This window comes from Dendrobates tinctorius, unplaced genomic scaffold, assembly GCF_039654945.1.
Source record: "Dendrobates tinctorius isolate UK_male_01 unplaced genomic scaffold, ASM3965494v1 ptg000016l, whole genome shotgun sequence".
Classification (NCBI taxonomy): Eukaryota; Metazoa; Chordata; class Amphibia; order Anura; family Dendrobatidae; genus Dendrobates; species Dendrobates tinctorius.
The window spans coordinates 39,789,625-39,802,500 of NW_027361684.1; the positions used below are offsets into that span (position 1 = coordinate 39,789,625).

General features: G+C 43.3%; 1 protein-coding gene across 1 annotated transcript in view; it reads right to left on the minus strand.

Annotated features, from left to right (window-relative positions):
* Positions 1-201: 201 nt before the first annotated feature.
* Positions 202-12,876, minus strand: part of VTN (vitronectin) — a 39,999-nt gene continuing 27,324 nt past the window's right edge. The window contains exons 6-8 of the mRNA XM_073565706.1: positions 11,322-11,474; positions 9,712-10,020; positions 202-487 (exon numbers count right to left, since the gene is read on the minus strand). Of these exons, the coding sequence (XP_073421807.1) occupies positions 360-487; positions 9,712-10,020; positions 11,322-11,474 (590 nt within the window). The 3' untranslated portion in view covers positions 202-359. The remainder of the gene's footprint in view (positions 488-9,711; positions 10,021-11,321; positions 11,475-12,876) is intronic.

Genomic DNA, 12,876 nt, shown 5'->3' on the forward strand with positions numbered 1-12,876 from the left:
TGAAATTCATGCTTGAGAAGAATCTGCAACACAAGGAGGGGTTCATGCAAACTTAAATCCTCTATTTCTGCTAAACCCAATTCTAGTGTGTAAAAAAAAATCCAGGTGTGATGGTGGGCATTGCCAATGTCGCTGGTTGGCAGCTACTGCAGCATGACCACCTGCCTCGGAATTTCAAAAAAATCACGTGACATTTCTCACTTTATGTAAAATAGATATTATTTTGATTTTACAATAAAATCACATGAATCCATCCGTATAAATACTGGTGGCTACTTTGGGAAATAAACATTTTAATTTTGGTCAGAAATGATTGGTTGTTAATTTTGTTTTCTAGTATATATTGCGCAGGAAAAGTATCAGCCTCTTGACTTCTTTTCTTTAGAAGATTTCTTGCAACCCAGCCAGTATTCTGCAATGGATCGAGGGTATTGAGGAAAGGCTCTGTCTACGCGCTTCGTCTGGAGGTTTACACGGTAATATTTATCTGTATGAAAAATAAGAAATTATGAAATTGGTTCAGAATATCTATAATAAATATAGGCGTAATACATCACTCAACATTAGCAGAGATGCAACACAGCTCCAGCTCTTTCTGGTAGTGAAATGTCTATCACCTCTACCAAGATTTAGGCTAAACACTGACAGTGACAAGAACCAGGCACTGTTGGATGAGATGGTATCTGTCACGGTTTTACCGCAACAGAGAGGAGCCAGAAGACCGCAGCATCTGATTTCTCCTAGTCCTGCACTGATTAGAAGCACTTCACCTTCTTATTAAATGGTGTAAATTTCTTTTGGGGTTAATCTGCTCTGTTGAGAGCTCCTGGAGTGTTAAGGCTCTCAGCTGTGCACTGTTAGCCACTTCCATATCCTATAATTTGGGCCCTGACTAGCTCTCATTGTCAGATATATCTTACTCTGCATGTCTGGAGGTTGTTGTTGGTTATTATTGGAGAAGATGCTTGGTGGATTTATCTATGACTGTTGTGAGTTGTTGAGTATGTGATTAGCTTAGTTACTCACCGATAACGGTGTTTCTCGGAACCCATGACAGCACCACGGAGAGAGGGGATCTGCCTTTCAGGGACAGGAACCTACAGAAAAAGGGCGGTATCTCTCCTCCGCCTTCAGTTGGTTACAGAGCATCAGAGGGTCTCCAGGTTAGTTAGACAACAGAAATATATACACAATATTATAATACTGCTTACTTATCAAAGCACCGTGCCTAAACGGAAACACTCTACTAACAGTAAAACGTGCTCACCATACTCGTGAAGGGGAGGGGAATAAGCGGGTGCTGTCATGGGTTCTGAGAAACACCGTTATCGGTGAGTAACTAAGCTATTCTCTCTCACCCATGACAGCACCACAGAGAGAATTTCAGAGATTGGTAGCTTAGGGAGGGACCACCGCCTGAAGGACCTTTCTCCCGAAGGTCAGGTCAGATGTAGAGGCTAGATCTAATCTATAGTGCCTAAAAAAGGTCGAAGGTGATGACCAGGTGGCCGCCTTACAGATTTGTTCTATTGATACCTCAGATCTTTCAGCCCATGAGGTCGCCATTGCCCTTGTGGAATGAGCTCTCAGCCCTTCTGGGATGGTATTCCCGCTGGATGAATATGCCAGGGCAATCGCATCCCTTATCCACCTTGCCAGTGTACTCTTGGATGCTTTGAGCCCCTTCCGAGGACCCTGGAAACATACAACGAGAGAGCCTTCCTTCCTACACTTTTTGGTGGCCTCTAAGTACTGTACTAGGCACCTTTTAACATCTAAAGTGTGGAACTTTTCTTCCCCCTTATTTTTTGGATTTGGGCAGAAGGAAGGAAGGACTACCTCCTGGGACCTGTGAAAATGTGATGACACTTTAGGTAAATAGGCTGGGTAAGGTTTTAAGATGACTCTATCCTCTAGAATTTTTGTAAAAGGAGGCCCCGCTGACAAGGCTTGAATATCGCTCACTCTTCGGGCTGATGTTAGTGCCATCAGAAGCACAGTTTTAAGAGATAGGATTTTTAGGGGTGCCGAGTGAATTGGTTCAAACGGAGGGCCTGTCAGTGTTGAAAGTACAAGATTCAGGTCCCATGATGGTAATCTTTGACTGGCTATTGGCCTAGATCTGGTTGCGGCTTTAATAAACCGTACTACCCAGGGGTCGCCTGCCACATCATGGTTATAGAGGGCGCCTAATGCCGCTATTTGTACTTTTAATGTGTTGACCGCCAGACCCTGTTCTAGGCCCTCTTGTAGAAATTCTAGGATCTTATCAATCTGAACCCCGTCCTGAACCTTTGCCCTAGAGGTGAATAGAAATTTTTTCCATGTTCTGCCATAAGCTCTCATTGTAACCGGTTTCCTACTCTTTTGTAGTGTAGTTATCAGGTTTTCTGAAAAACCCCTGTCCCTCATCAGTGCCCTTTCAAATTCCATGCTGTTAAATGGAGGTTCGGTGCCTGAGGATGTAGCACTGGGCCCTGCGATAGCAGGTCCGGGAGATCCGGTAGGACCCATGGGTCGGTTACTGAGAGCATTCTTAGCCAGGAAAACCAGGTTCTTTTGGGCCAGAAGGGGGCTATCAGTATCATTCTCGCCCTGTCCTCCCTGACTTTCTTTAGGACTGCTGGAATGAGCATGATTGGGGGAAAGGCATATGTTAGATTCTGTGTCCATGGGAGCATAAATGCGTCCAGAGTTAGAGGATTCCCCCTGGGATCTAGGGAGCGGAAGGCGTCTACTTTTTTGTTTTTGAAGTCGGCGAACAGATCTACGTCTCTTTGTGGATAGGGACGTGATAATAAGCGTCGCTCCTGCGCATGCGCCCGGTTCCGGGACCCGGAAGTCGCTGGTCTACTTCCGGGGCAGCGGCCATCTTGGTACTCTCCGTACCATGGCGCTGCCCACACTCCACCGGGTCCCGCTGAGCACCAATCTCCTTTCCGGAGCGGCGACTCTGGCGTCTCCCCCCCCCCCGCTCACCCGGCAGCCCGCATCGGCCCCGGCGGTGGCAGCTTCGGGCACCGCACCTGCCGCGACAGGGGCCTCCCCGCTGCCGATAGCCGGACAGGCCAGCCCCGGACTCCTGGATGCACAGGTACCATCCTGTGGGTCCCTCCGTCAGGGACAGGAACCCAACTGAAGGCGGAGGAGAGGTACCTCCCTTTTTCTGTAGGTTCCTGTCCCTAAAGGACGGATCCCCTCTCTCCGTGGTGCTGTCATGGGTGAGAGAGAAAATTCCCTTTCTTCTCCTACTTTGGTTTCACCCCATCCTCCACTCCCCGGTGTTATACCTCTGTTACATGTGTGAGATTATTTGTATGTTTGGTATTTTTCGTTACCCCTGTTCACACTATCTTGTTAGTCTGGTTGGTGTATTGTGTTACATTACTACTCCCCTCTTCCATGGGTGCGGAAAGGGTACAGACTAAGGGCAAATTCAGGAGCTAAGGCAAAGTACGTGGCCCTGGCATCTTCACCATCAGAAGTATTCCGTGGAGTAGGGCGAGTTAGGGCACCCCTAGCATTAGGGACAGGGAAGGAGCCCCTGGTCCCAGGACACTCGACAACGGAGTTGTGACAGTGTCACATTGCAGCTTAAATCCACAGAGCTGTGTCACATCCATGTGTTAGCAGTTGGCATGCTGCATGGTCACTGTATGGCAAGTCCAAAAAAAATAAAGCTCAAGAACACGCCAAGCTGTAGTACGAATATATGTAGCTTCGCTGCATTGCCATATGGGCTTTGTCAAACTCCTTGTGCACAGAGATATTTCACCTGGTAGTAATACTTCTAGCGGAGACTATCTGAGTAGATTCTGCATCTGATTGGGTATGCCACTAATTTTCCTGTTGGATTTATATGGAACCTGAACATGAAACCTTTGCAAGTATCGTCAGATGCACCTTACACTTTCTAATGATTCATCAATGCTGCATTCCTACAGTGCAAATATCCAGCAGACTTTCCTAAGTGATTTGCATGTGGAAAGTCCAGTGTGAATTACTCTAGCAGCATTGAGAATGAGAAAATGTGCAGGGTAAGTTGTGCAGCACCCGAGATCTGCATTACAATAGGTGACATCCACTGTGGATGTTGCCACAGATGTCACCCATTGTAATGCAAAGCATGAAACATGCTGCAGATCACCATTTCTGCAAAAAAATGTTCCTTGCACTAAGGTTTTGCAAAATGTATCATGTTATTGAGAAGGTTCTGCAGGAATGAACTCCTAAGGGCTCATACTCACTGGCGATAAAATCGGACAATTGCAATCCGATTTTTAATCGGATTGCACTCTGACCCATGTTAGTGAATGGGTGACATCTCACTTGTGATTTTTTTCTCAGCCAAAATCGGTCTGAGAAAAAAATCGCAGCATGCTGCGATTTGCAGCAATTTTAGCCAATAGAAGTCAATGGGTGCTATTAAAAAAACGGACCAAAAACGGACCATCCGTTTTCCATCCATTTTTAAAGGCTACATCACCATTCTGTGGTATAGAACACTGTAAATGGTTCTGTAAATGACTGTGAAAAAAAACGGATGGAAAACAGATGGAAAAATAAAAAATCGCATAGAAATCGCATGACACTGGCATAACACTCCACCCTTTTTTCCAGTCCAGAAATCGGACCATTTTTTTAATCGCCAATGGGTATGAGGCCTAAAGAAGCACTCCCACCACCACCACCAAACATTTTATTGATTGTGGAAATGTCTATGCAGTATAGTGTAAGTGCTGTAATATACACAAAGATCATCACCATCTTCCCCAGTTTCCATCTTGTTTCCAGACCTCTTCTTATTGTTTTCTGGCTTGCTGGATCTCAGGGGTAAGACGTTGAGTGTATTAATACAAATACAGTACACTTCATTAACATTTACCCAGAATTAGGCAATGAAAAGATTGGTGGGAGCACGTCTTTAATCCCTTCACGGCCTTTGACATACCCATGCACCATGGTTGGCTAGAGGTTCCTGACCTTTGACGTATGGGTATGTCATGACGATCTTGCACGGCACAAAAAAAGTGCCCAGCGCAATCGAAGTTAGGAAGCTCAGCTTACATGATAGCCGAGCCCCGGCTGTCACTGCTAGGACCGATGCCGGTACCGTCCTGGCTGTTTAACTCCCTAAATGCAGCAATCAGTATTGATTGCGGCATTTGGGAGGCTAGGAGAGGGAGTGAGCTCACCCACAGAGTCAAAATTGTCACTACACCTGTAGATAAATTCCCAGAGAGGATAAATTTCCAAAATGAGGCCACTAGAGGTGAGATTCTGCTCTTATGCACTTATGAGCTCTGTGTATGAAGTTGAAAACTATTCTACAATAACTTGTTCTCTGAGAGTTAAATAGTGTTCCTTCCTTCCCAAGTCCTGTTGTGTGGCTAAGCAACAATGTACAGCCACATATGGGGTATCATGACATACAGCAGAAATTGTGTGACAAGTTTTGCTGCCATTTTTACTCATTGAAAATGTAAAATATGGGGCTAAAAATAATTTTTTGAGGGAAAAATGTAATTTTTTTTTTCACTTCCCAATGGTATAAAATTTTGTCGCACACCTGTCTTATCAATGTAATCACTGCACCCTTAGAAGAGAGGTGTAGCTTGTAAAATGGGGTCACTTATTGAAGTGTTCTGCTGTTCTAGCACCTCAGGGGCTCTTCCAATATGACATGGCAACCTCATAACATTACAGCAAAATCTGAACTCCAATATGGCACTTCTTCCCTTCTGGGCTTTGCACTGTGCCTCAAAAGTAGTTTTTCACCAAATATGGGGTATTGGCGTACTCAGGAGAAAATGGACCATACAATTTTTTACGCAATTAATCCTATTATCCCTTTTGAAAATCAAAAACTTTGGCCAAAGCAACATTTTAGTGGAAAAAATGGTAATTTTCTAATGACTCAGCCCAATGTTATAGAAGTCTGTGAAACACCTGAGATTTAAAAATGCTATCTACACCCCTAGATGAATTCCTTAAAAAGTGTAGTTTCCAAATTGGGGACACTTGTGGGGATTTCTGCTGTTTTGGCATGACATGGACTCTTCAAATGTGACATGGCAATCTATTCAAGCCAAAATTGCGCTTCAGAATTTAATTAAAGGGAATCTGTAACCTATTTTTTGGCATAAAAGATGCAGCCACCGCCATCAGGGGCTTATCTACAGCATTCTGTAATGCTATAGATAAGCCCCCGATGTAACCTGAAAGATAAGAAAAACGAGTTAGATTATACTCACCGGGGGGCGGTCCGGTCCGGCCCCTCCCATCTTCTAGAGATGACGTTCTCTTCTTTGCTTTCCGTCACGGCTCTGGCGCAGGGGTACTGCTCTGCCCTGTTGAGAGCAGAGTACTGCAGTGCGCAGGCGCTGGACCTCTCTGACCTTTCCTGGCGCCTGCGCACTGCAGTACTCTACTCTGCCCTCAACAGAGCAGAGCAGTACACCTGCGCCGGAGCCATGACGGGAAGCAAAGAAGAGGATGTCATAGCTAGAAGATGGGAGGCGCCAGAACAGACCGCGACACCCATTGGACCCGGACCGTACCGCCCCCCCCGTGAGTATAATCTAACTTAGTTTTCTTATCTTTCAGGTTACATTGGGGGCTTATCTACAGCATTACAGAATGCTGTAGATAAGCCTCTGATGGCGGTGGCCGCATCTTATATGCCAGAAAATAGGTGACAGATTCCCTTTAACGCACCTTCCCTTTACGAGCACTACCGTGTGCCCAAACACTAGTTTTCCACCACTTATGGGGTTATCAGTGTACCCAGGAATAATTACACAACAGATTTTGTCGTCTATTTTTTCCTGTTACCCTTGTAAAAAGAAAAAATTGGGGGCTAAAGGAACATTTTGGCAGGAAAAAGGTATTTTTTCATTTTCATGGCTCAATGGTATAAAATTTTTTGACACACCTGTGTGTTCAAAATATTCACCACACCTCTAGATAAAATACTTGAGGGATGTAGTGTGCAAAATGGTGTCACTTGTGGGGGGTTTCCACTGTTTAGGTACATCAGGGGCTCTGCAAATGTGACATGGCGTCCACTATCCATTCCAACCAATTTTAACCTCAAAAGTCAAATGGTTTTCCTTCCCTTCCGAGCCCTGGTGTGAACCCAAACAGTAGTTTTCCACCACATATGGGGTATCTTCATACTCATGAGGAATTGCACAAGAAATTGTACTGACCATTTTCTCCTGTTACCCTTATGAAAATGAAAAATATGGGGCTAAACCCACATTTTTTGTGGGAAAAATGTGACTTTTTATTTTCACTGCTCAATGTTATAAAATTCTGTGACGCACTTGCGGGTTCAAGGTGCTCACCACAACTCTAAATAAATCCCTTGAGTGGTATAGTTTCCAAAATGGGGTCACTTGTGGGAGGCTTCAACTTTTTAGGCACATCAGGGGCTCCGCAAACGTGATATGGCATCTGCTATGTATTCCAGCCAAATTGTTACTCTTTTGAAAGTGCAAATTTGGAGCTGAAGAAACATTTTTTGGGGAAAAAGTTACGTTTTTTTTTCCTTCTACATTGCTTTATTTCCGGTGAAACCTCTAAAGGGTTAATACACTTAATGAATGTTGTTTTGAGCACTTTGAGTGGTGCAGCTTTTAAAAATGGTGTCACTTTTGGTTATTTTCTGTCATATAGGCCACTCAAATATAACATCTCGAAAAATTGGTTTTGTAAGTTTTTGCTGGAAAAAGGAGAAATTGCTTACAAACCTTTAATCCTCATACCTTCCTAATAAAAAAATATGTTTTTATAAAATGATGCTTATGTGGAGTAAACATGTGGTAAATGTTATTTATTAACTATTTTGTGTGATATAACTATATGAAGGGCATAAAAATTCAAAGTTTGAAAGTTGCAAACTTTTCCATTTTTTTGTCAAATTTTCAATATTTTTTTATAAATACAAATCTTATTGACCAAATTATACCACTAACATAAAGTACAACGTATCATGAAAAAACAGTATTAGAATAACTGGGATATGTTGAAGAGTTCCAGAATTATAACCTGATAAAATTACAGTGGTCAGAATTGAAAAAAAATTGGCCTTGCCAGAATGGTGAAAAAAGGCTGGGAGGTGAAGGGGTTAAGCCTAATTCATGTGTTCTCCAAACAAATTAAATAAAAACCAAGATAGAACATGTATGCAAGACTCGGTCATGTGAATTGGGCCTTAATCTGCGCTTTACTAGGTAGTGGCTATAGTATGTTTCACAACTGATACTGCATGCAGATGACTAATGTTTTACTAATTTCTGAATTTCTGAATTTAGGAAAAAAAGGTATGCAACATATAGAGCCTGAACGTAACGGCCACATTATAGACTATGGTTATGAAGGGGATTGAAGGAAAATGCCCTCTAATGTCATTCCCTTTAAGTAGTCCTATATATATATATATATATGTTAATATTTGATGTGTTGAGTGCTTGCGGTACTGCTACATGAGAACGTGTATTACCGCTTGTCTTATTGGTACTGCCACATTATATATGTATTACCATGCTGTAAAGATTGTGATATATTGTGTTGTATTATGTTTTGCGTATTTATGTACAGACTAGTGTAAGCTAGTGCATCCTTTGGGGACATTAGTGGAGGGAACTATCAGTATATAGTTCCTAGTTATGGGTAAATGTTATTCTGTTGTGGGCCACTAGATGGGGCATACTAGCGGCCTTGTAGGTATATCTTGTAGGAAGTTCATAGAGGGTTAATTGTAGAAGGAGCTGCTATGGGATAAGTAAGTGTAGGCTACAGGAACAGGTTAGAAGGCGAGTATGCCCGAAGTGTCCACAAGGGCTTTAGGCCCAGGATGCCATAGCAGCTACGCAACGTTTAGAAAGTGAAGAAGTAGCACCGGCACAAACAGACGGGTGCTGGATAGAACAGGAGCACCAAAGAAGCACAGTTCTACAGCTTGGACGAGAGAAGAGAATTTTGGGTCCAAGAGTTGTGCAGGGGGCAGAATGTTCACAATGTGGCAGATCTTAAATTGGGCTGAAGCTTGTAAGTCCGGAGCGAAACGGATGAACGGGATCCCCTATGTCTTGAGGTCCTACAGAAGTGAATCTGCGCTACCGCCTAGGGCGCTACTACCACGTGATGTGTGTGAGGACAGAGAAGGAAGGAAAGGGAAAGTGCAGGAGGAATGATGTGCCCGGGACCGTTGAAAAGAAAAGTAAAGTTGTTTGTTTGGCATCTGAATCAGCTTCTGTGTCCATTCTTTCCACCCTATGCACTGAAACTGAGTGTGAAGGAGCTGTGCAACATCGCAGTGGGATCCCTGACGGTGAACCAGAACCCCAAACAGGCATGCTGGCAGAAGCTGACAATTTTCCTGTGGGAGGAAGCCAGGACACCAGGGCCCTGGTGTACTCGGCCACGACTACTGTCCTGGCTGAATCCCACAGTTACATCCAGTGTATATAGGGAATTTCCGTGCATTTATAGTGAATGTCCAGCATAAATATACAGTAATATAAAATCTTTACTACCCGAGTTCTGTATCAGGATGTTATTTAGATTAAACGTACTGTGAAACTACAATCAGACAAAGAAATAAACATTACCACTTCCCTTTACTGGGTTTAGCCCACTGTTCACAGCTTGTTGGTAACTACTCCGACTATATAAAGTTCCTGCGGACTCTAGGATCATACGTACCATTTTTAAAGAAGTAAACACTTTGGACTGGCTGGCATTTTGGTTGACTTTGAGGAGGAACCCAATCAGGATCATACTCTTCATACTCATTATAATCATAGCCTAAAAGGTCATCTATTATGGCCATCGTGTCTCTCCAGCTTGGCTTTCTCTTGCGGTTCTTTCTTCGGTTGGTCCTTCGACTCTTCCTACGACGTGAAACAGACTTTTTCTTCTCCGGAACATATAATCTGCTTGGCAGTACAGCATCCACTCCATTTGGAATCCCTTTCCAGTCTCTTTTTATATAGCGAGGAACCTCATTGTTATCTCAAATGGATATGATGGAAATATGAATAATTGTGAGTATACAAATGTATGAATAAATCATGTATAATAGATCAGCAGAAAATAATAAGAATATTAATATGAATACTAATAGTAATACCACTACTTCTACTACTACTGCTAATAATGATAATAATGTATTATTATTTTAAAGCATAAAGATCATATCTAAAAAATAAAAGTTGCACAATATCATAAGAAATCAAGGTAGATAACCCATTTAAATATGGCAATTTAACATTCTCAGAGATTTATATTTTTAAGTTTTACAGCCATTATCATCACTGTACCCACTGGGGATCACAATGTAAATTCCCTATCTGTGTATGCCTTTGAAGAGGAAACCTTGCACATGTTGTCCTTTGTTGGATTTGAACCCAGGAGCCCAGCGCTGCAAAGCAACAGTGCTAACCACTGAGCCACCATGCTGCCTAGTATACTGATCTACATTGTGTTGGAATACTACAGGATTACAACAGAAGTGTCTTAGTTTCAGTCCCCAAAAAGAAAATCTGTTTCACAAGATCGCTCTCATTGATGACTATGGAGTGACTCATGTTCCCCACCAAATATTGAAAATATTTTATTTATGCCAAATTCAGACATCTGTGAAACGCAGCCCATGTATAAGCCTTAATTTATGGTCTTCCTTCAGGTTTCCTGTCGTGAAACCTAATTGTCTCATATATGCCCAAGAGGCAGTTGAGTTCATATCGGGAGACCCAAGGTCAGTCTGTTCATCCCTGTCCACACACAGACCGTGTTTCAAAGACAAGTGAATTTGCCCTTAGGATTAGAGTCAACATTAAGGACAAGAAGTGAATTTGATAGGGTTATGTTCCCCTCTTTTCCACTGCTTACAGGGGTCCCAGTTAAGTTTCTGAGCCTTCTCATACAGTGGGGTCCTCTGCACATGTGAGAGCGGCAGCCACAGGAATGATGTGTGGTTCATTGCTGAAGCCACATGATGTCACTGTAAGAGAAGGCTCTGAGACTTGTATGGGTGCGTATGGTACAATTATCGGATCCACTCGCAGCATGCTGAGATAGTTTTCTCATGTTCCTGTGAGTACACCAATCATACATACACCATGCCAAGAAAACTTGTCACCGAGGGAGCAGTAATAACACAGTGAGATTCCCCACACGTGTGTATGTTTATCACTGGTGTGGGAATCTGACACTCGGCCTACACACCCCTCACATACTCAGCCACAAGCTAACATGAGTGACCACTGTATTCATTACATGGCTATTGGCTACCTTGGTTCTTGCAGACTTACCTCTAAACCACCCTCCAAAGATAAAATCAAGGTCTTGTTCCCAGCTGTCATACTGGATCATTACATATCGTGTGAATGTCTCTGATGGGGATGAGGCCATACACTCCTCTATGGTGGGCTGGTTTTTGAATTCATACTGCCAATACCGGCTACCTATAGTGATGAAACATGGATTTACAAATTAGCCCAAACAAATAGAATTATACCATTATTTTCTGATCAGTGAAGTCTGACTGCCAAGGTGTCCACCAATTATGAAATTTAAGGTGCCACGGCATTTCTTTAGTGCTGTGATTACTTCAAACTTTTTCCTGCACAGCAAGTGGTCCTTATGCACTCCTAAAGCTGAACTGTTCGTGGACGTCTGGCAGCTCTTAGAAAGACTTCCCCAGACAGCTTATGTGCAGCCGATCCAGATGGTCGGTCCCAGAGCTACCCTGGCCTGCACCCTTTAACCCCTGTACAGGGATCTGGACTTACAACAGGGACCACTACGTTATGTTCACAGAGTAGTCGCTGGCCAGTGGAGCTAGCTGGCAGACGGTAATTGAAAACTTGGGTCAAAACTGATAGCCGCTAGACAAAATCTAGGAGGAGGTTAGGAGGATTGCTGAGATCAAAACCAGGAGTATGAAGTCAGAGGCAGAATTGACAGGCAAAAAGAGGGTTAAGGCTGGTTTCACACTTGCGTTTTTTGCGCTGTGTTTTTGCGCAAAATAACGCATGCGTTTTTTTCCTATACTTAACATGGGTGCACCTTAGACATGCGTTTGTACGCGTTTGTATGCGCATGCGTTTTTTTGTAGTGTGCGCCCAGGTGCACAAAATGCATCCTGTTGCATTTTTTGTGCGTCCGACCTGGCTCAAAAAAACGCATGCGCACGCAATGCGCACAAAATTCACCCAAAAACACATTATAGTCTATGGGAGCGCTGACGTAAGCATGGTAATGCGCACGTCAGCGCAAAAAAAGCATGCGTTTTTTTTTTTTTTAAATGCACAAAAAAAGCATAAAAACGCATGATGCATTTTTTATGTGCGTTTGCACTGCGCACGCAGCGCAAAAAAACGCAAGTGTGAAAATAGCCTAAGTCAATCTAGGGTCAGCAACAGGGATCAAATAGGCTGGGCTAGATAGAAGGGTAACAGGGAATGCAAACCAGGGTCAGTATACATCTATAACTGAAGACTGCCAGCAGAGTATTGGGAGTGGGTTGCACCATAGGTCACAGCTACATCAGTATCAATGGCTGAACAATGCCTACACAGCCCAGAGACTAATGGCCACAACATCGCCTGCTGAATGAATACAGTGACACCTGGTAACATAAGAGTCTGGACCAGATCTGATGTGACCATGCTGACGTGCCAGGGAATCGCTAAAACACTACAGTGATCAGTATCAGTGGAGGTCCTGATAATCAGACTCTCAAGATCTGAGGTCAAATTGTTATCCCTTCTTCTGATTATCGGATACACTTGCAGCATGCTGTGATTGGTTTCTCATGCAAAATCAGCATGAGAAAAAAAAATCACAGATCAAAAGTACAAATCA